The sequence below is a fragment of the Bos grunniens genome, chromosome 8 (genome assembly GCF_055505025.1).
Source record: "Bos grunniens cultivar Pamir isolate PY7600 chromosome 8, Bosgru_T2T1.0, whole genome shotgun sequence".
NCBI lineage: Eukaryota > Metazoa > Chordata > Mammalia > Artiodactyla > Bovidae > Bos > Bos grunniens.
The window spans coordinates 49,194,128-49,217,602 of NC_141172.1; the positions used below are offsets into that span (position 1 = coordinate 49,194,128).

The window sequence follows — 23,475 nt, forward strand, 5'->3', positions numbered from 1 at the left end:
CTAGTAGCACCACACAATCAAACATTGTAGCATCAACCTTTTACCTTACATCACTTAAGGTAGCCACACTGCTACCTGGGGCTCTTATCCTTGAGTCCTGTGGCCCAACGCTAGTTAAATAGCAACTACAAATGCTAATAAAATCAATTTCTTCGATAAAAGAAAGCACGAACATTTTGTAAAATTATTTTAAAAGGCAAAAGAGATCTCATTGTTTTGTTTATTTATTTATTTATTTATTTTTAGGACTGAGGCAGGAAGCATGTAAAAGATGGTTTTAAAGGAAGAGGAGGGCTACTTGCATGGGATTGCATTTTAGTTGTGCTCTAAGTGATGAAAGTTGACTCTTGCACTAAAACTGAAGCGTCCCGCCCTAGGAAACCACCGCCAGGCACACGGAGTTTACCGAAAATGGACTCTGCGAAGGGCAGCCATAAATTCAAAACTAACAATCCGGGGTTCACAAGAGAGGGAAGCAATCTGGGACCCAGAGAGCCCCGAGTCTCTCCCCTCCAAGGACTATGATAGTCAGTACCCGCTCCCTCCTCCTGGAGTGGGAAGTGAATGTCACCTGCAGATCTGCCCCCATCTATCGGCCCTTCTCCTCCCCCTCCACCCAGTTCGGACAGTCTCTACTGTCCAGTTCCAGCCCCGGCCGCCTTAGGCTCCAGTGTCCTAACCCCCTCCTCTCACCTCGCCTTCAAGCCGGTCTCCCGTGGTCCCAGCCCTTCCAAGAGATGCCGGGCGCTGATTGGCGGCGGCTCTGACAGGAGGCGGGGCCTGGAAGTCCCAGCCAAACCCGCCCTCGCGTATAAGCCCCTTCTCGACTCTCTCTCTCCATCTCTTTCCTCTCTCTTTCTCTCTCGCTCCCTTCCTCCCTGTAACTGAACAGTGAAAATTCACATTGTGGATCCGCTAACAGGCACAGATGTCATGTGAAAACGCACATGCTCTGCCATCCACACCGCCTTTCTTCCTTTTCTGTTTCCTTTTTTTCCCCTTGCTCCTTCTCCCTCTTCTTTGTAACTAACAAAACCACCACCAACTCCTGCTCCTGCTGCTGCCCTTCCTCCTCCTCCTCAGTCCAAGTGATCACAAAAGAAATCTTCTGAGCCGGAGGCGGTGGCGGTTTTTAAAAACCAAGCGCATTGAAGAGAAAGAAAAAAGAAAATAGCAAAACAAAACCCAGGCATCAACCAGCCAGCCAGCACGCACATTTTTTTTTCACCCTTCCTGAAAACAAACAACCAAACAACCATCAAAACAGTCACCACCACCATCATCATCAAAACTGTTAACACAGCAGCGGCGGCGGCAAACGTCACCCTCCGGCCACGGCATCCACCTAAAGGGATGGTTTTCTCGGCAGAGCAGCTCTTCACCGACTACCTTCTTCACTCGTGCTGAGCGGGATTTTTGGGCTCTCCGGGTTCGGGCTGGGAGCACCTTCATGACTACGCGGAGCGGGAGAGCGGCTACACCATGCGAGGTAAGCGAGCCCGCCGTGTCTCCCCGGTCCGGCCAACTCAAGCCAGATGGTAAACGGAGGGGGGTGGGGGGGCGCACCCAGCCGAAGAGGAAAGAGGTTGGCGGGGCGCAGTTCCTGAGTTCGCGTTCGCAGGTGGGCTGCAAACGGCCTGGGCATAGAAAGTTGTGGGAAGGTGTTGATGCCTCCCGGGAGTTCCGGAGGGACGCGGAAAGGCGCTTTTTGGAGAGTGGGACGACTCTAGTTGCTTCCTCCCGGTCCTTGACTTGTACTGTACCGTTTTGGGGTGTCACTCTAGGGTGCGGATGCCAGCGCGGGTTGGAGGGAGAGCCGGGAGAAAGATGCCTCTGGGCAGAAGCCGCTAACCGCGCCGGGTGCGCGGCGGTCGCCGGCCGGGTTGGGCTAACTGGGCGCAGGGGCAGGCGTCGGGACGGATACACACATTCTTCAGGTTACGAGGCCCCCAGCGTCCAGGTCAGCCGACGTGTCCCTTCGTAGGAGTGGTAGGCAGAGGGAGCAGTGTCGGGCTAGATACAGATTCCGGGATCGTCCCCTGCGCGCGTCCCTCGCGCGGGAGCTGCGCCCTGGCCAGGTCCGCGTGCCCGAGCCTGCGCCGCCCAAGGACGAGCACCATTCTGAAAAAGTTTTGCGCAGAAAGTTCCACAGGATAAAAGCCCGCGCTGCCCGCAGCGGGGAAGGCTCCTTTGTCAAAGGGCCGCTGCGGGAGGCGGTGCTGGGTGAACCTTGGGCAAGGACCCACGGCAGCGACTGCTGTGGCAGGTCCCCTGGGCGAGATGGCGGCTGTGGGGTGACGCGCCTGGGACAGGGGCAGAACACCTGCTCCGGCTGCACTTTGGGCTACCGGGACGGATGGCCTGACCTGCTTTAGGGAATCACTTTGTCTTCTCCCCTTCGGTGCCGGGACGTTCAGGTTTCCTGCCCGCTGTGCCCAGACCCACTTTGCTCCACTTTCTGCTTGGCCACTTCACTCTTTTCTCGGAGAGTGGGCCGGATGCCCGCGTGCCATGAGGATAAGTGCAAGTCTCTGAGCACCCGCCCCACACCCCCACCCCGGGTTTTCCTCCTAGCCATTCTGCCTTCTTTGCGACGGGGCGGTGGCGGCGGGGGTGGGGAAGCTCTCCTCTCTGCTTTCCTCTCTGCTTCGCCAGTCTCTCTGGGCCCCGGCAACGGAAAGTTGGAAACGGCCGATTCCAGACCTTCCTACCTCCCTGATCCCACGCGACAGGTGGGCTAGCCAAGACGAACTTGGGAGAGTTGGGCTACCAACACTCATCACCTTCCACTCGGCTGTGTTCACCTCTCACCCACACTTCCAGCACCTCTTTAGGAGCGTAGGGAGAGGGCAGCGGGCATGTTCCCCCCTGCTCCGCTGGATGTGAACCCCGAACCTGGACGCTAAGGCAGAAACTGGGTTTAGCCAGCTAGGCGCTGGGAAGTGGCAGGAGAAGGAAGGAAGAAGAGGAACAGAGAGGCCGTCCAAGGAGCTGGGTGGGAGGGAGGTAGCTGAAGCTAAGGGGCAGGGACATCCTGGTGACACGGTCTTGATTGACCCACACACAAGTGGTGGGGCCGTTGAGCATGAGCTGGTTCCTGTTCAGTGTCCTGGTTGGGGGCTTCACTAACCAGATTCTTTCAAGAACCTATACTTAGGTAATTGGAGAGTGCAGAACCTTTAAGTAAGAGACATCCTAGTCTTCGTTTTCCTTTTTCTGTCCTGTCTCACCACCAACCTCTCTCCTTTCAGTTTCCCCTACTCCTCTCTGGGGCAGTGAGTTTGTCCAACTCTTACTTCTCTGCTTCCAATCAATACTGCTCCCATGGCTAGGTTCTTACATTCTGAATGAAGGCCTGAAACTACACACCCCCTCAACTCCAACAGGGCACTGGGACCTGGGGTGCAAAAGCCACTCACTCTCCCGTAAATTGTAGAGAAAAGTGTGGGACAAGAGTAGGCTGCAGCTTGATCACCCTGCTCCTGAAGGAGCATTTGCCAGTGACAGTCCAGATCCGCCAAGGTGCCCACTTGGGGGACTCAGGAAGTTTGAAGGTGCTGCCTCCTGGTCACCTTGAGAAAGCAGTGGAAGCCCACCTTCCCACCCCTAGTCCCAGAGGGCTCTAACTTAAGATGGCTCTCAAGGGGCCTTAGGGTATGTGCTGGAGAAAAATCAACCTTAAAATGTGGCGAAGTCCTCTCTACCTCCTGGACACTCCTTCGGTTACACTTTACTGTCTCTCCTCTGTCATCTCTGCGCACTTCCTACAGACTGTACCCTCCCACGTCGTCAGGGTTGATTGTTTTAAGGACTGAGAAGGGGCCAGGCTACTCAGAAGTCTTGTGGGAGTCACAGGCTGAACCTGAGTGTGAACTTGACAAGTGAGAGCGGAAACGAATCAACTTTCTTTTGTGCCTGGGCTACTTGGGGGAGGGGGCGGTTTTCGAACTCAGCTTTACAGTGTGCCCACTCCCTTTCCCCAAACACACCACAGAGCGCACGCTCAGACACGCGCGCGCGCACACACTCGTCCTCTGTCCGCAGTGGTCCCTGTCTGTGCCTCAGCCTCCTCTCCACGATTTGCATTTGGCAACTCTACTGAGTCAGGGCATTTGGCGCGATGCAAACTTGGTCCATGATCGAGTGATCGCCTTAGGGACCTACCCGGCAAACACACTCTGACCCCCAGCCTCCACCCCGCCCCCGCCCCCGCCCCCGCCAGTCTAGGAGAGTTAAGAGACTTTATCCTGAGGTTAGCTCTGGGGTAAGAAAGGGGTTAAGAGACGCTGATCTTTAGGTCATTGTCCTACCCCACAGATGAACAGAGTCCGGTCCCCAGCGCTGCGGCTTACTCTGGGCTGGCCTGGAGCGGAGAAGATTGTATTTGGTGGCGCACAAAGCCTTTCACCCTTTGTCTGCTAGAGGGTACCTACTACATGAGGTCTAGAGATGCTGCGTCCTAGATTGCATTACTGAAAAGGGTAACTTCTGAATGTGGAAGGGAGGACTTTTAATTGGGTCGGACCATAGGTGAGAAACAAGTGAGCCGAGGTGTGGATTTCAAGACTCCTTGCTGGGAAGCCTGCCAGCTGTTTATTACACAGGGGCACTGAAATGGTCGGATTTTTCAGCCCTGCCTCCGCAGAAAACCCTGCTTCCAAAAACAGGGGCACAGATGTCGTGGCAATCAATAGGTGATTGTGGCTCCCTGGGATTAGAAATCTGGTTTTACGCTTGTTGTAAGCAAGGATAGGGCTTGGCATTTCTAAAGTCTGGCTTTCAGCTATTATTTTCAGGTAGTTAATTTTTATAAACTGCTAACTTTAGAAAAAAGCAGCTTGCTCTCAGAAGTATGGCAATCCTTGGGAAGTCTGGAGCTCTGAATGTCCTGGCGGCCAGGCCTTTAAATTTCCTAGACTTGTTCTAGATCTTAATTTCTTCCAGAAATTCCAATTAAATATTTCTAACCAACATTCCACTTCCTACAAATAAAAAACATTGCTGGAAGGACATCTCTGTCAGTAGCCATTAGCAATTGTTCATTAAGTAATTATTACTAAACTGCCTTTATAATCCAAGAAAAGCAAACATTCAAACAGTTCAAAGAAAAATCCTAAAGCTATATTTCAAGTATTGTTGAAAACATATTTCACCAGAAAAAAAAATTTTTTTTCTTAGGTGGTTACATCTTGGGACTCTCTCCTTCCCCTACCCCCAACATCCTGAGTGAATTTATAGCAAGTATTTTGACATAGAGGTGCTTAACATCCTGGACTTCTGGAGTACATATTAGTACCTTTAAGGCTTTTAACTTTTCTATATTTTCAGATAATCAGAAATTGGAAACCAGGATGGAAATAGAAAGGAAGAACTTTGAGCAGCGGGCTTTATAAACATGGGGAATACAAGATTAAAACTCCTTTGTAGCCGTCATTTAAAACTCACAAGTCCTGGATTTTCCATCGACAGCAGTATAATTTGCTATACTGTTTATAAAACCCTTGAAGGATTTCTCACTTTATTATTAAAGTGGTTTATGTGCCGTTTTACTTTAACATAAAAACACATTTATTTTATACTCAAAAGAAATGTCCACATTTACTTATTTTGGTAACAATTTGTTAGACACTAAACTATTTACAACCTTAAAAGCAACTATTCTTGTGTATATGTAATGCAAATACATTGTATTTTAAATTTAAATGCTTCATACTCATGAAACTTAATTTTACAGCAACAAAAATTTTTCAACACCAAGAAAATATTAAGCTTCAGGGTTGGTCTTCATGAATATGGCATTCCAACTGTATAATAATATCTACTTCTTTTTCTAAAAGTAGCATTTACAGAATTAGCACCAGGATTTTTAAATGGTTCAATACAGGAAATTTTCCTACATAAAAGACGAGTAAAACTTTTTTTCAGCTTTATGTGTGGTTTTTATACTTTTCATTATAGTCTTAAAAAGTAAAAGTGTGAATCACAATGCATTTACTAAATTTTTTTCATTGTGATGCATAATATACCTCTTATTTAAAGTACATGCTATAGCATCCAATTAATAAAGAGTTAAAAATTACTCTAGTAAATTATCAAGTTTTAAAATTCTATATATGCTGGTGTTCTAAAAATTTATAAATGAAGCAAGGTTTTAAATTGTGAACAATAACATCAATGCCACTGTCCCTTGGAGAAATATAAGCCTTGCAAATAATTACATGAAGAAATTCGAGAATTAATATCAAAGTTAAGGCCATCAAATTTTGGCCTGATTAAAACAAATTGAAGTTATGAATACATATATTATTAGTGCAAAAGTTATTAGAGACTGAGATGACTTAAATTATATATATATTTATCATTCTAGTATTATGATGAGAATTTCTGAAGACTAAATCATTTCTGTGTCTATTCCATAAAGACAAAAAAGGCTTTAAATTATATTGCCATTAATTTTATGTAATTGACATTAACAAAACATTTTATTGTAATGTTAAAATACACAGAAAAGTTAATATTAGGAATGGACATTTTACTTAATAATTAATATGAGGCTTTTTCAATCTTAGCTGTAGTTTCACTATTCCTCCCATTCTTAGATAATAAGGGACAGAAATTAAGTAGACCAATGAAATAAATCTTTTTTAATGTAATGAATAATGACGTTTGATAAAATGAGCACTCTACACATAAAGTATTATTCCTATAATTTTGTAATCATCTTCCAATTACAGCTTCTTGCAAATATTTATCTTACTTTGAATAGAATCTCTGACTTAACAGAATCCCTAGCAGATAATAGCAGTCTTTGGAGGCGTCTGTTGATACACACTGATACACAATATGTATATGTATGTGCCTATAACCACCCACTCAGACAAGAAGAATGAATATTTGAGAGAGAAAATCATTCTTATCTTTGCTTTCACAATCCAGACTTCCAAATTCAAACATATTTAGAGAAACAGAAACAACTTTTCAGAGCATTTGAAAAGGAGAAATGGATACATGTAGTACTTCAGTCGCATAGAAAAGAAACTGTTAATAGCGTTTATTTATAAATAATCTACACAAAACTCCATTGTACTACCTAATGACAATTAGAGAGAAAAGGAATCAAAGAATTTAGGACTGCCAAATAAATAAAATTTTCCCTCTCAAATTCAGCAACAAATTCATAGATAACAAGGCTTATGCCATGAATTTGAAGGATGTCTCCTTTGTAGCACAAGACAAAGGGAGCATAGAGGAATAAATATTGATTGAACTAATCATCTGATGAATAGAAAAGAGATTTACCAGTGCACCAATATAATAGCTATGTTAACTAGTTCTTTCATAGCGCATATGCTGCCCTTTCAACCTCTGACCCCATCCATTTCAATTTTTAATGAGGGAAACCACAGGTGTTATAATGGCATTTATAGAGAATCAAGCTAAATATAATAATCATGTGGTTAACTAATGGCATTGGGGAATGGGTTCTGAGAGAAAATATTGTGATCACAGAGTCACAAAATTATTACGTTGAATTGCAAGCCACTTAGAATTTTGGCCTGTTCTATCCACCTTTAAAATAATACATCTATGTGGCCATCAATATTTCAAGTCCTAGATTTGTTGTCTGCATAATAGGTGCAATTTCATTAATGGTTATTGGGGAGTTAAAAATAATATTCAGTGTATATTTTACCTACGGTGTATAATACCTTGCAGAAGTAAGCATTTAAAACCTTTAAAAATAACTTTTAGCAAGTACAGTATTTTATATTAAATGTAACATGCATTTTTCTTGGTTAGGGCTTATTTTGTAACTACTAGAAATAGAATTCACTTTATGATAATCATTACAATAGTATCTTAATTTTGTTTTAAAGTTACATTGGGATGTTCTTGGTTTAGGCATATTCTTACAAAGGTCAATATAAATGTTACCTTTTGCCAAAACATGCGACTAAAAACTTGTTCAAAAACATGTTCTTATGAAAGAACATATGTAATTGGCTTCAACTTAAGCGTGTTTCCCTTTGCATAGTAAATATTTTATTAACTAGCTGGATATGCTGACTTTGTAAATTACCTAACTAAAAAGGGTATTTATTGGTGTCATTTTTTTGTGTGTGTGATTAGTTGTCACATCTTGTGGTCCTGGGTTATATTTCTCAAATTCCGTGGATTTACAGACAGAAAAAGAAGGGCAAATAATCTGGTTGATTACTGACTTGTGTTTTTTTGTTACTATCCTGCTTATTACTTTGTATTCATGTGAACCCAATATCCTGGTACATATACGAAAGATCTGGAATATGAAAGATATGGAATGCTTAAAGAAAATTGTTACATAGATTTTATCTCATAGTAAAGCTTTTCTTCCAGTGAATATTGCAACAAGTTGACTTTAAATTATATTTTTAAAATTTTCCATATGACTGCCTGAAGAAGCATCCTTCTTTAAAGAGAGTTACACCACTACCTGCATTTCATTAGGTTTATGTTATAATCATGTGACAAAAGTAGATATAAAATACTTTAATATTGAATTAGAAGTATAAAAGGTACTCTCTGAATTTGGGCACAAAATTATCCTTTAAAAAAGAAACAACAAAAGCTTTTTTAAAAGGCCTTGGAATATAATCATTACTTAGCATGAAATAAATCAGTATTGCTGGCTGCAAAAAATGAAGAATATTATTTTCTTTTAATCTTCTGGCTAGTTTTTTAATATAATTTTTAAATACAAATTTCCTTAATTGGAACGAATTAATCTTAATTCACCCCTGTTCTGAAAACTTTGTCAAACTCATTGATCAGCTCATTTTTAAGAGTGCAAATTAAGATATCCACTTCAGTATTAAGACCATCTTCCTAAATGTTTCAGTTTTCAGTTTTAATTTTGAAAGGGACAGACTTAAAGATTTCATCTTCTACAAGCATATATATACTAATAGAAATGCATGTGACTCACATTCATTTATCCGTGATTTATTGAGCATCAACTCAAACAGAAGCACAAAATTGAGCCTGAGGATGCCTACGTGGATAAAACATAGACAACTGGTGAGGTTAAATCTATGATAAAGTGAGAGGAGAACAGAATACAGTTGGGATGCTATTAAAACACCCAAGTAGCTCTCACAGGGGAAGTGATATTTGAGATGGGCCTCTGAGGATGAATAGAAGTCTGTCCTTCGGTTAATTTGTTCATCATAAATGAGGTTGTTTCTTGTATTGTTAGTGTTATGTGAAATTTAGTTTATGGAAGTAGAACTGATCCAAAAAGAACATATCCTAATATAAAATAAGTAGTAGTATTGTTTCCAAGTAAAACTTTTATTACTAAAAGAATTTACAAGTGATGATTTAAAAAAGAAAGCTCTAAAGTAATTCTTAAATTACAAAAAGAAAATGTACAGAATTAGACAATATCACAGTGAAGAAGAATGTAACTTGCAAAATAAAAAAATTACAGTGCTCTTATACATTTGTTTTTATAAGAAAAATTCTTGCCTTTGTAAAATAAAGAAATGTCTGGTAGATACTGAGTTTCATTTTCTTTACCGTTAAAGGCATTACCTTAAATACCTGGTGGCTCAGAGGGTAAAGCGTCTGCCTGCAATGCAGGAGACCCAGGTTTGATCCCTGGGTTGGGAAGATCCCTGGAGAAGGAGATGGCAACCCACTCCAGTACTCTTACTTGGAAAATTCCATGGACGGAGGAGGCTGGTAGGCTACAGTCCATGAGGTCACAAAGAGTCGGACATGACTAAGCAACTTCACTTAAATACCTGGCATTACCTGAAAATAGTGATATCTGCTCCAGAGAGTATCTTAGATTACTAGATATCAGAAAGAATAAAATCCACTGAAATAATAGGGTATGTTAGCAGTGTGTGAGGGCCATAGTGATAATCTTCAAACTTTTCCATTCCAGAAACTTGGATGTAAGATTGAACTCTGAAAATCAAACTGTAAAATCAACATAATAGTCTTGCTGACTTTTGAGTTATTCTATCCCTTAAGCATATTTCAAGAAGAATTCCTGGACTCCTAGGTAGCAACAGAAATGTGAGTATGAGACACAACTATTGGCCTTGTCCATCCTAGCACTGTCTGTCTATAGGTAAATTGCTGCTGGAGCTGAAAAAAAAGTATCCACTGCAATTCACAATTAGGCTCTTCATTTTGAAATGATAATTTGGCATTCCCGTATTATACATTAGCTCTTGTGAGCTTAGTTAACTTGAATCCTTGTACTAAGGTCTAATCTACTCTGAGACACTAGTGAGATCAAGTTTCTGAGCCTACAAAACTGAAAACCTGACTCTGGGCTGGAGAGAGTGCAGAAAAGTAAATGTCACCATTTGAGACTTTCAGGCAGCCAAACCACCACTCTTGGTCATAAACCTCCACATTAGCATAAACTTCATCTTCAAATTTCTACAAGTCATACATTTTCATTCTTGAAAAATAGATACATTTTAAGTGCTGATTATTAATCGGAATGTATTAGATTAAGGGATGTTTTTTTGTTGTTGCAGCGTACCCTGATAATATAATGGCTATTGTGCTTTATGTCATGGAACTGGAAAAATTCAGGAAGTGACTCCCCATTTTTTTGAGGATTTTCTGAAAAGGTGAAAGGTTGGAAGAGAGGGCACAGAATGGCCCCTCTAACTTTAAGGAGTTTTGATTAATCAGTTATTAAACAAAGCAACTTGTTTTCTGGACACTCCTTCCCTCACTTATTGTACTTTCTCTGGTGCTTATCTATGGTGTCACATGTTATGTGACAATGGACATATACGCCACTTCATATTATGCCTGTGCCAATGTGCTTTTCTGGGTGGTAAATGTTGATCAAACCTTTGGCAAAGAATGGTTTATATAAATGTTATATGAAATCTGAATCTAGATTTTTTTTTACTCTGGTTTTAATGGAAATATGCGTAGTACAAGTAAACATTAAATCACTATTTTGATCTTGCCCTTAAAAAGACTCTTTAAAGACAATCTTGTCATATAGAATCAGAATATGTTCTTGTTTGTAATTGATTCTGAGGATATGAAGTTCCAACAGTAGTATTATTTTTATTTGCCTGAATAGTGTAATCAAAATAATAAAAACTAGTTATTTATCAAAGCACATTTAGAATATGTTTAATTTCACCTGTACAAGGAATGGCTGGCAAAAGTGCTTCATACAGATTCCATAACACTGGATTAGCATAAAAGCCCACGTTCCAAGTTGCCCAGCAAAAGTTTCATTACAGAGCTTAAGCCAGAATGAACACTCGAATCACAGTTTACCACCCAGTGGCTGCTGGCTGCTAGATTTCAGAATCAAACAATAACACATCAGTTTAAAGAACTTAGGCATGTTCAGTTTCTAATGAATAGTTGCCTACCATTATCATCGTCAGGTCAAATAATATAATTATTACACATGGTATTTCCTATTAACTTGTACATGAATTGTGCCTGGCACCTAGCAAAGGAATTACATTTTTTTTTTTTTTAAGAAGAAACCTTGTTCCAAATTTCCACAGTTGTTGAATATGAGCAAATGCCACACAGTCTGGTTGAAGAGAGGAACATTTGTTCAGGAAAACACATTAAGGTGCAGTGCTTCTTGACAATAATTTAAATAAATATTTTGGATAAATTTATATAGAAATTTTTAGGATCCTAATCTATTCAGTTTGCTCTAAACTTAAATTTAAAACAAACAGCCCACCAATGTTCTGTTTTTTTTTTTTTTTTAAATGCTGGCTACTTTTAAAAGGCAATTCTAAGCACTTTCACCGTTGCATGTATATTTTCATTCCTGTCATTAAAAACAAACAAAAAAGCTAAGTACTAAAGGAACAGGGCTTTTGGAGTATCTTTCTGAAGACAGTTCAGAAATACCAATAATAAAGAATGCTAATGAGGTAACATTAATACCTTTTCAATTGTGTTTTGATTTTATTTTGTTTTATTTACTAATCTTACTAAAAGTCAGTCTGGCTGCCACTCATGTCAGAATAAATTAAAATTTATTTTATCAGTTTTAGATGTTCTTTTGCATTTAAATAAATTAATTCTGATTTTTTTCCACTGAAATTTCATTAATGATTTCCAAAAAATTATCTAACAAGGTTGACATGAATGGTAATCTAGAGTCAAAAAAGGACTTTCTTTTATCTTATCATATATATATACATATCATATCATATACAATGACCAAAAAGTAAAAGAAAGTATGTGACGAAGTTGTAGTTGACACTGTCTATAGCAGGTCAAATTTAAATGTGATTCAACAAATCCCAATTATTGAGTACTTACAATGTATAACAACCCATTCCTTCGAAGATAACAGTCTCAGACCCAACAAAAGTGGTTTTCTTTTAAAATTCCTAAAGAATTCCTTCAATAGTCTTTTGAATTTCTCAAATGTCCAGTGTTGACTATACCTCTTTTTTGTAAATATGAAAATATATGATTTGTCCATAATTATTTGTTAAGAGAAGTTGAGACCAGAATTTGACTTCAATCAAGGGCTTTCGACTCTGAGTCCGGTTCTGTTTTCATTACTCTACGCTTTCTCTTTTAGGCTGTGCTGTGCTATTTTCTACCATCTCTGTATCCACAGCAGACATCACTAATCAATCACAGCATTAATACTTGCTAAGTCCAGATGCAACCTGTACTACCATTTGACCAGTATTGGCCCTCAAAATAAAACTTGTACCAGATCTCTCATGAGTATTTTGGCCATATAAGTAATACATAATAGTGTAGTAAAACTTTATATTTCATCCAATCACAAGATCCTCTTGGGTAAACCATAGCTCTCCACAGGTTTCACTCCTAAAATAATGATCATGGCATTTACCAATCTCAGGAAAAATTAAATTAAGTATTATGGAAACAGGCTTTTCTGGTATCTCCATGGTAAAGAACCCGCCTACCAACGTAGGAGATGCAGGTTCGATCCTCGGGTGCGGAAAACCCCCTGAAGAAGGAATGGCCACCCACTCCAGCATTCCTGCCTAGGAAATCCCACGGACAGAGGAGTCTGACGGGCTAAAGTCCATGGGATCACAAAAGAATCAGACAGGACTTAGTGACTAAACAACAACAACAATAATAATTACGGAAACATCTACAGATTCTAAATAGAAACTGTCCAGTAAAAATAATAACAAAGTCAAATTACATACAGTAAGATTTTGTGAATATAACTATTCCCTCACAGATTCTAAAATTTAATTTCATTCATTTAAATATGTCTTATTTGTCAGAGATTTCTAATTTTTAGTGAAATCACATGTTTATAGATTTTCCTCCACTAAGATCCTAACCTAGCTGCATTTACTTTAAGAAAAACAATTTTATGGGAAGTAGCTATAAATCCTGTTGATGTCAAAATATGAAATTCCTCTTCAGTAATCAACATGCGTTCGCCTAATAGTTTATAATGCTAATTCATTAATTTGTCCCTCAGCTTGTCAATTCTCTCCTCTGGTTTTTATGTTTCTTAAGAGGAGGGTTATCTGTCTTTGGCCGTAAGCATTTCAAGTAAAGGAATGGGTTGAAGTGTTGAGCATACCACCATTTACCTGAGTTTAATTAATTTTGATTGATTGATTGACTGGGATTGAAAGTCTCATCAATATACCATTTATATCAAGGGCCTGTTATCATCCTATCCAACTCTCTATTTTGCACAAGCATAAAATATTTTCTTAAGGAAAAAAATCTTGACAACATTAAGAGGTTGCCATGTCTAATTGTGCCCAGCAATATAAAGAAAAAACCAATTAAATTTGACATTAATTCTGAATAAATGCAAAGCTCTGCTCATCTTTAACAATAAGGCAATTTAATGTGTTTTGCATTTTGGCTGTGTTTTGCATTTTGGCTGAAGCATAATATTCCTTACATCAAGCTATCATTTATATGATTGATTTTTTATGCTTTCACATTAAGTTCATTCACATTTTTTAAAAGCACATTTATTAGTGCACTGTTATTGATTTTTCAGGCCTCTTTCGTGTGAACTGTGCTATGCAAACATAGCTTGAAACACCAACCCTACCCTGTCATTTATTCTCCAGGACTTGAATTGATCTTATTATATAATGGTCCTGACTCCCACAATTCAACTACATTTGACCACAGATACTATTAGAAAGAAGATGGACTGCATATGAATCCATGCTATGTGGTCTTCATCTTACATTTAGTGTCTAGTATGTTTAATAATATCACATTGGGAAAAATGTAGGTTTATCTGATGATTCTCCTTTTTTTACCTCATATAAAAATACCTTCTGTGCTTACTCTGTCTTTTAGAAACAGTGGAATATTTCTTCATACTCATTAATTCTGTCAGTCCTGGCACTGTAGCTGAACTTAAGGAAAATTCTGAAAACATTTAAAAAAGGGATTTCATAAACCTGAAGAAGCTGACAGATGCAGTCTCATTGCTTTACAAATGTAATTGCAGGTAAAATGTATACTACTATCTTGCCTGTGTTTAATGCTCTATAGTTCTCAGCAAGAGTCTGTAGGCACCGTCTGCATGCTGCACACAGCATCCTGTGAGATATGCAGGACAGGACTAAATAGGAATGTGCCCTGGGTAGCTAAGCCAAAGGAAACCCAAAGTGATAAATGAAGTACCTTTTTTAACAGTTTAAAAATGCAGTTTTAACACCTTAAAAAAGTCCCCCAAATGTAAACAACTGTTTTATTAAAAGAAGAAATAAAAATGGCTTAATAAACAATTAGAAAGAAAAAGCTCAACTTCACTTATTAAATAATTAAAACAATATTAGTAGCATCTTCACCTGTCAAATTGTGGAGGGTGTGATGAATTGGATATAAATGCCTACTACATACTCTGTAGTTGGTGTTTATATTCATATTGGCTCAGTACAATCTTTGAGCCTAAACACTTAAAAATGAGCATACTCTTGGGCCCAGTAATTCATCATCTGGGAATCTCTCCAAAGGAAGTAAAGTGTCAAAAGAATTCGTTCCTCAAGTCTTATACCTAAAGATTTGTTATAGCATCATTACGATATTTTCAACCATATAGGGAAGCTTTGCTATAATGCTCTTTAGAGCACACTTTCATTTAGTAGGTACTTACTATAATACTAATATGTAGCCACTGTGATTAGCCTGGAGAAAGAAATGGCAACCCACTCCAGTATTCTTGCCTGGAAAATCTCATGGGCAGAGGAGCCATGGGGTAACAAAGAGTCAGACACAACTCAGCGATTGAGTACAGCCGCCATGTAGCTAATACCCTTCACTAGTATTAAATGTTTATATGTATTGGACAATGTGTTTTAGGTTCTAGAGAGAAAATAGTGAGCAAGGAAGACATCATCCCTGACTTCACTAAACCTGAAAACAAATAAAAAGTGAAAATGCAAAACTGTATATATTACATGATCCAAACTATATAAAATGCACAAAAAAGACACTGAAGCAAACATATAAAAATATTAAAAGTTACTTTGTGATATTAAGGTATCAGGTAATTATTTTCTTTTTTTTTTCTGTACTTTCAAAAATTTCCACACATTCTCTGTAGGTTAGTCTGTAGATAAGTGTCACAGTGACTGTGCAATTACTCTGGCATAGTAATAAGGCTACCATTTGTCTATGCTTCACTGTATTTTAGCTCAGCCATTTGCCTGAGGTCAGCTCATATGATAATAGGGTTAAGGTTGAAAGTTTAATAGCTCACTACAAAAATTAACTTATTTAATATTTTCACAACTGTTCACTCATTCATCACCAAGCATTTATTAAGGACCTATTATGCATCAAGCACTCTCGTAAGTGTCAAAAATACACGAGTGACTAGAATTCAGTCCCATCCTCTGAAGATCCTTAGAGTCTAGTCTTTTTGAAAGTCACATGCTATAATTTACAATAAGTACTAGAAATAATAATAATAATATACAGCTAAAAAACTTTCTCCATCACTGGAAATGAAGGGTCTTGCCTTATTAAATGCTTATAAAGAGTTGGTTAACATTGTTTTTTGTCTCTGAAGGCTATTATTAATGTGAGAAATTAATAATAAGTCTATTACTAATGTGAGAGGAGCCCCCCAGGCTCTTCTGTCCATGGGATTGTCCAGGCAAGAATACTGGAGCAGGTTGCCATGTCCTCCTGTAGGGGATCTTCCCAACCCAGGGATCAAACCCAGGTCTCCCACATTGCAGGCAGATTCTGTATTGTATGAGCTAGTGCTGCTGCTGCTCCTACTAAGTCGCTTCAGTGGTGTCCGACTCTGTGTGACCCCATAGACAGCAGCCCACCAGGCTGCCCCGCCCCTGGGATTCTCCAGGCAAGAATACTGGAGTGGGTTGCCATTTCCTTCTCCAATGCATGAAAGTGAAAAGTGAAAGTGAAGTTGCTCAGTCGTGTCTGACTTTTAGTGACCCCATGGACTGCAGCCCACCAGGCTCCTCGGTCCATGGGATTTTCCAGGCAAGAGTACTGGAGTGGGGTGCCATTGCCTTCTCCATGAGCCACTAAGGAAGCCCAATGTAAGAAATACATTACTTCAAATGTTGAGGGAAAGATCAGGATACTCATATTGAAAAATTAATCAACTTGCCTTCATTTTTCCTTCATTAAACTAGCCCATTATTTATCTCCTGACAACACTTGCGGGGACTTTGTAATCCATAGGGATGTTAAAGAGCACTGACACATATATTCAAGTCTCAAAATATAAGAACTAGAGGATGAAATGATACCTTCTGGTGGGGCTGTGGGAAGATTTTTAAATATTCCTATGCTCTGAGATAGATGAATCTCCATTTGCCCTTAGGACTGTTGTGAACTCATTGGTACTTAGTAGGACAGAATTCAAGTATGATGTTCCCTGCTAAGGAGTCTTCTTTCCTGTGTACTTAATCCCCTGGGGCAGTGGTTCAAAACAGGTGAGAATTTTGCCCCCAGGAGATACTTAGCAATGTCAGGAGCCATTTTTGGTTATCACAATTGAAGAGGTGCTGCTGGAATCCAATATGTGAATGTCAGAAATGCAGCTAAGCATTCTACAGTGTACTGGACAGTCCCCCCAAACAAAGAATTATTCTCCCCAAAATATCCGTATCCCTAAGATTGAGAAACATATAAAGGTTTTCTAAATGGAATCACTTTACACACCCTCAGTTTTCCAACATATTCTCTGAGAAAGTTGGCTCCTCCTTTGCTCCTCTACTTTCACAGTAATCTCACTGCTGCTGCTGCTAAGTCACTTCGGTCGTGTCCGACTCTGTGCGACCCCATAGACGGCAGCCCACTAGGCTGCCCCGCCCCTGGGATTCTCCAGGCAATAACACTGGAGTGGGTTGCCATTTCCTTCTCCAATGCATGAAAGTGAAAAGTGAAAGTGAAGTCGCTGAGTCGTGTCCGACTGTTAGAGACCCCATGGACTCCAGCCCACCAGGCTCCTCGGTCCATGGGATTTTCCAGGCAAGAGTACTGGAGTGGGGTGCCATTGCCTTCTCCGAGTAATCTCACTTCCATTCCACAAAAGACAAATTTTATTATGTCTGATTCCCAAGATGGAAAAACTTGCATATCACTGCAACAAAAGGACAATTTGAAAGTTTGATTTGGATGCTGAGAAAGTGAATAATTCTAATGAAAGGGCAAAATGTGCTTTTACAAGTCAGGTAGTTTCTATTTCTTTGCTTTCAACAAAATTGAAGGAAGACAACCAAATTGTCAGTTATAGATCATGAAGGTAGTTTTTGATGATAGAATGCTATTTTGAGGCATATATTTCAGAAGGAGTTTAAAAAATGATTAAACTGTTTTAGCAACATTAGTTCCACTTCCACCTACATATTTATTTGAATATATTTTTAACATTTTTACATTCCTAAAAACAAAAATAGGAATAGAAGTGGTGCTAAACCCCGTTACATTCTAGTAGTAAATAGTAGACAAGCATAGGTACCAGAATTCATTGGAAGGGAAAAAAGCCCCATCTGGCTTATTAAGAGATGAATTTCCCTTAAATATTTAATCACATGTTTAGCAAATACAAAATTAGTAATAAAATTATAAAATTTTTGTTGATTGTGACTTGGCAATAGTGATAATAATAATTCAATCCAGAAGGAAAGTTAAAACTCAGAACTTGTACTCATAGGGGAAAATTTTTTAATTTAAATATATAATATATTTGTTGTTCCACAGAAATATTACCAGGTAATTAATAAAAGACTTTCAAATATAAAAATTTTGACATTAAAATAAAATTCTATAGGGGTAGTGAAATGGAAGTGTGAATTTAAGGAGAAATAATATATACTGAAAATTTTTTGTTAAGAGCTTGTTTACGATTTTCTTTTTAAATGTGTGATATAGATATCAAAACATTTTCAGATTTAGATTCCATTAATATATTTAAAGAGAAATTATCAGTTTTATTTTAAAATATAAAATCTAAGATGCCTCAGGGCTTCCCTCACAGCTCAGTTGGTAAAGAATCTGCCTGCAATGCAGGAGACCCCGGTTTGATTCCTGGGTTAGGAAGATCTGCTGGAGAAGGGATAGGCTACCCACTCCAGTATTCTTGGGCTTCCCTTATGACTCACCTGGTAAAGAATTCGCCTGCAATGCGGAGACCTGGGTTTGATCCCTGGGTTAGGAAGATCCCATGGAGAAGGGAAAGGATACCACTCCAGTATTCTAGCCTGGAGAATTCTATGGACTATAGTCCACTGGGTCACAAAGAGCTGCACACAACCAAGTGACTTTCACTTTCACTATCACTTTTCAAGATGCCTCAGAAATTACATCCCTGGCAGAAATATAGTATGTACTATATAGTCTGCTTTTAGAATAGTTCTAGGATAAAGGGGAATGCTCCAGGTCCCAAGATTCCTAGTCTATGGTGTCTGCTTTGCTTTTTACAGGTTCATAGTAACTTGGGATCATAACTGCTTTAGTTCAGTTCAGTGGCTAAGTCATATCCACCTCTTTGCAACCCCATGGACTGCAGCACATCAAGCTTCCCTGTCCATCACTAACTCCCAAAGCTTGCTCAAACTCATGTCCATCGAGTCGGTGATATCATCCAACCATTTCATTCTCTGTCGTCCCCTTTTCCTCCTGCCTTCAATCTTTCCTAGCATCAGGGTCTTTTCCAAGAGTCAGTTCTTCATATTGGGTGGCCAAAGTATTGGAGCTTCAGCTTCAGCATCAGTCCTTCCAATGAATATTCAGGACTGATTTCCTTTAGGATGGACTGGTTGGATCTCCCTGCAGCCCAAGGGACTCTCAAGAGTCTTCTCCAACACCACAGTTCAAAAGCAGCAATTCTTTGGCGCTCAGCTTTCTTTATAGTCCAACTCTCATATCCATACATGACTACTAGAAAAACCACAGCTTTGAGTAGACTGCATAGGCTTGGACTGGGGCACCTCAGGCACCCTCCCTCCCAACACTGACTCAGGGCTCAGAGCTTCAGCAACACTTCTCGGACAGAAGACCTGGGGTTGAGAGGTGAGTGTTGGGGTGGTCACGGCTGTGAGCCCAGCACCCTCCTGGGGTAAGGGGTGGCTTGGGGGGTCAGGGCGTCCAGCTGTAGGAATAGTCAGCTTTGTTGTGCATCACCAGCTGGTCATATACAAAGTAGAAGCCGTCAGACTGTGTCTGTGTCTCATACAAGTGAGGGATCATCTAATTGATCAGCTCCTCAGAGAGAGTCGGGAAGTCGTAGATGTGCTCACAAGTGTTCTTGCTGCCGCCGGACCTTTGTCAACAAAGTAGTCTCTGCTTTTTAATATGCTGTCTAGGTTGGTCATAGCTTTTCCTCGAAGGAGCAAGCGTCTTTTAATTTCATGTCTGCAGTCACTATCTGCAGTGATTTTGGAGCCCCCCCCCAAAAAATAAAGTAACTTGATAACTGCTTAGGAACTTCATTAGATGGAGTACCTAAGTGACAACTGTTTCAAACTCTAAGAAGAACCAAGAAAAATCATCTGTTCTCCATTAACTTTTCTTAGATAATTAGGCACAACCATATGTGAGAGGCTTTGGACAATAACCAGCTATTTTTTAATTTCACCCAAGTTTCTCAAGTGCCAATTTTCTGTAGAAGTTCTGGATGACCACTGACCTCAAAATCAGCAGTCATGAGATAGAAACAATATCCTACTCAAGAAAGAGGTACCTCAGTACATTCTACTGGACCAGGGGTCCAAAAACTTTAGTATATATCTTAGACTGTATGGCCCATACAGTCTCTGTTGCAACTATTTAGCTTTGATGTTGATGCACAGAAGCAGCCATAGTTAATATATAACTAGATTATCATGGCTGTCTTCCAATAAAACTTTATTTATAAGAACAGGTGGTGGGCTAGAGTTTGGTGCACAGTTGTTTGCTAACCCTAGCTCTGAACTGTCAAGTCCTTGACAACAGGATTAGTGTCTTGAACTTAGTGTTCCCATCACCTAGCACAAAATCTGACATCTAGTAAATGTTGACTAAATGAGTGAAAGTATTCAAGCCTTAAGGGAATGATAGTATATTAAGAATATGATGAAATTCAGTGTAGTACCAGGCAACTTGGCCCACATTTTAATAGAATTAGCCGGTAGTACATTATTTACACATATCCCCATATTGAATCATCAATTAATAGTTAAGTGTAACTCCTTATATATTTATTTTCTCTGTATTTTATCTCCTTGGAGTCAAAAATCTTTGAATCCCCATCTCCAGACTCAATACCTTATCCATGCAAGTAATTGAAACTTCAAGTTAGTTATGGATAAGGAAAGGTAACTCAAGAAATGACCAATTAACCCACAAACAAATATTTTGCACATTTAGTATACTCTGAGCATTTTGTCATTGTGGGAGGCAATCCAATGAAGAAAATGTATTTATTAAAAAAATAAGTACCATATGGCATTTATCATGTGTTATGTTCATGTCTAATTTCTAACAAATATGATTCAGTTAATCCTCACGGCAACCTTATAATAAAATAGTGTTTATTATTTGGTTCTTTTGATTGGTGAGGAAACTGAAGTACAGAAGAGATAAGAACTCACCCAAGTCACACATCTGAAAAAACAGCAAAATTGGGATTCAGACCCAAGTGGGCTGCCTCTGGAGCCTATGTTCTTAACCATTCCAAAATGCTCTTTTCTTGAGAAGTGAACCCCTGAGGTTTAAAAAGGATAAATGTGAATCATTAGCGAAGAATACAGTGCAGTATGGCATTGCCAAAGGACCCCCATCACAGGTGAAAACTAGATGAGTCAAAAGTGATAAGGTCAATGTTACAGTGATTAAGATGAACTTTATGAGAAGTCACTTGAACAAAACCTTCAAATTCTGCAAAATTTTATCATCAAGGAATCACAAGAAGCTTTTCTGGTGGAAAGACAGAATAAACAATAGCAGAATAGTAAGGCACAAATTTTGTGTGTATACCACCCCAAATGAAACTGTGTAAGAGAAGAAACTAACATTTACTCCACTCTTACTATGTATCAGATACTGCCTTAGGTCTTTGACCTCATAGGGAACAATTTACATTCCCAGGCATTAAAGTGGACAATCAGGCTCCAATCCAGCCTCTACTAATTACTGTGTGGCCTTGGGGAAGTTACTTAACTTCTCTGAGCCTCAAATTTTTGTAAAATGAACATAAATACCTGCATGGGTTTATTGTAAGGGTTGAATTACATAAGTTAACATTATAAAGTACTTAGTGTAGTGACTTGGTATTTAGTCCTCATTGAGTGGTTTATTGTTATTCTTGATTTTATTTTATTGTCACAAAAATAGTGACATGCTGTTATCTCTATTTTGCAAATGAGAAAGCTGAGGCTCAGAGAATCTCAGATCAACATCTATAGTAGGTATATAATTTCCAAGTATAGCAGGGTTCCCAGAGAGTTTTCATTAGGAAGTAGAGATTTGGTTAGATAGGAAAGAATTGAGAGATGTTAAGATATCAAATGAAGTTTTGCTGTACTGAGTTGACAGTGTTGAGGATCCAGTGTTTAAACATTTGAAAAATCAAAATCTACAACTAGTTTTTGTTTCAAACGTATCTTTTGATGATTTAGAGGTCACTGGATAAAAAACAAAGATGTGTGGAGACTTGGTCTGGCATATGCCAGTGTTAGCAGGCCTAGGTAATGTCTCTGTTATCTCCCTAAAATCTACCTCATAATAAGTGTCCTCACTCTCACCTAACAGGTCCTAATATACCCAGTGAATGTGATTTCAACACATTGGCTAAGCACAGCATTGCATCCAATCTCAGAGAAGAAACACAAAGATTGTTATTATATTTTGATTATTTCTCCTTATATTTATTTATATTTGTTTAGCACGATCTCATTGGAAAACTTACAGACACAACAATTACCAGACATAAATTGCAATGTTTCCCCGCATTCCATCTCACTAAATATTATTATACCTATGGTGTTTTTTTCATAGTCATGCACGGTTGATCTGTTCTTGGGGAGTGGATTATGAAGGAGCTCACCACTTTTTAAATGGCAGCAGTACAATATTCTCTTACATTTAGCACACAACCTTTAAGATCTCACCAAGTATCTAAAAAGGTTGGCTCTTTTTTCTTCTTCCCAGTAAAAATTATGCTTTTTGTTAGGAAAAAAACTTCTCAAAAATACATCTGAATCTGTTTTTAAATATAAACCTACAAAATGCATATACAATTAAAGAAAAACAACCCTCAAATTCTCCATTATTTCCTCTTAAAACAAATGAATGCTTGTACTCATCATTTTGTTTTTGAGATTCCCAATAGGGAAGTCATAATTTCAGTGGCATTTCTGCCATAATGAAAGGTACTGACATCAAGAGATCTAAACTGAAACTTATGTAACTTGGACTCTACTTGTCCCAACATCTTAAGGTCTAATTAAATACAAAGTGAGTCAGTTGGCAGAAAAGTACAGTGTTTTGGTACAGATATTAGCACCTTGTTAGCAGTCCAAAACCTGCTTTCTCAGGCAGAACTTATTTCTAAATACAAAGGCATATATATACATATATATATATACACCTTTATATATCTATATATATGCTGTAATGTTTGAAAGGCATTTAATGAGCTTATATTTGAATCCAAAAAAATATATATATTTTCTTTCTGGACATTTTTAATTGCAAAAAATAAAAAGCTAGCCTAGTACTCATAAAAACAATGAGCAGTTTCCAAAGCATTATTTTAAGATAAGTGATTGTTTAAAGTGTGTTATAAGGACCATGTTCCCCTGGCATTTATCTATATTTTTTCATCATCATCATAGCTAATACTTTTGATCATTTTCTATGTGCCAAGCACTTTCATAAGCACTTTATACTAACTATCTCAGTTACTCATCAGAGTAAATCCTTGAAATTAGTAGTATTAGGGTGGCCAAAAAACTGAATGAACTTTTTGGC

General features: G+C 39.0%; 1 protein-coding gene across 1 annotated transcript in view; it reads left to right on the plus strand.

Moving 5' to 3' along the window:
- The first annotated feature begins 831 nt into the window (after positions 1 to 831).
- The window catches only part of RORB (RAR related orphan receptor B), a 204,714-nt gene continuing 182,070 nt past the window's right edge, over positions 832 to 23,475 (plus strand). Inside the window, exon 1 of the mRNA XM_086415536.1 lies at positions 832 to 1,489. Coding sequence (XP_086271662.1) covers positions 1,483 to 1,489 — 7 coding nt within the window. The 5' untranslated portion in view covers positions 832 to 1,482. The remainder of the gene's footprint in view (positions 1,490 to 23,475) is intronic.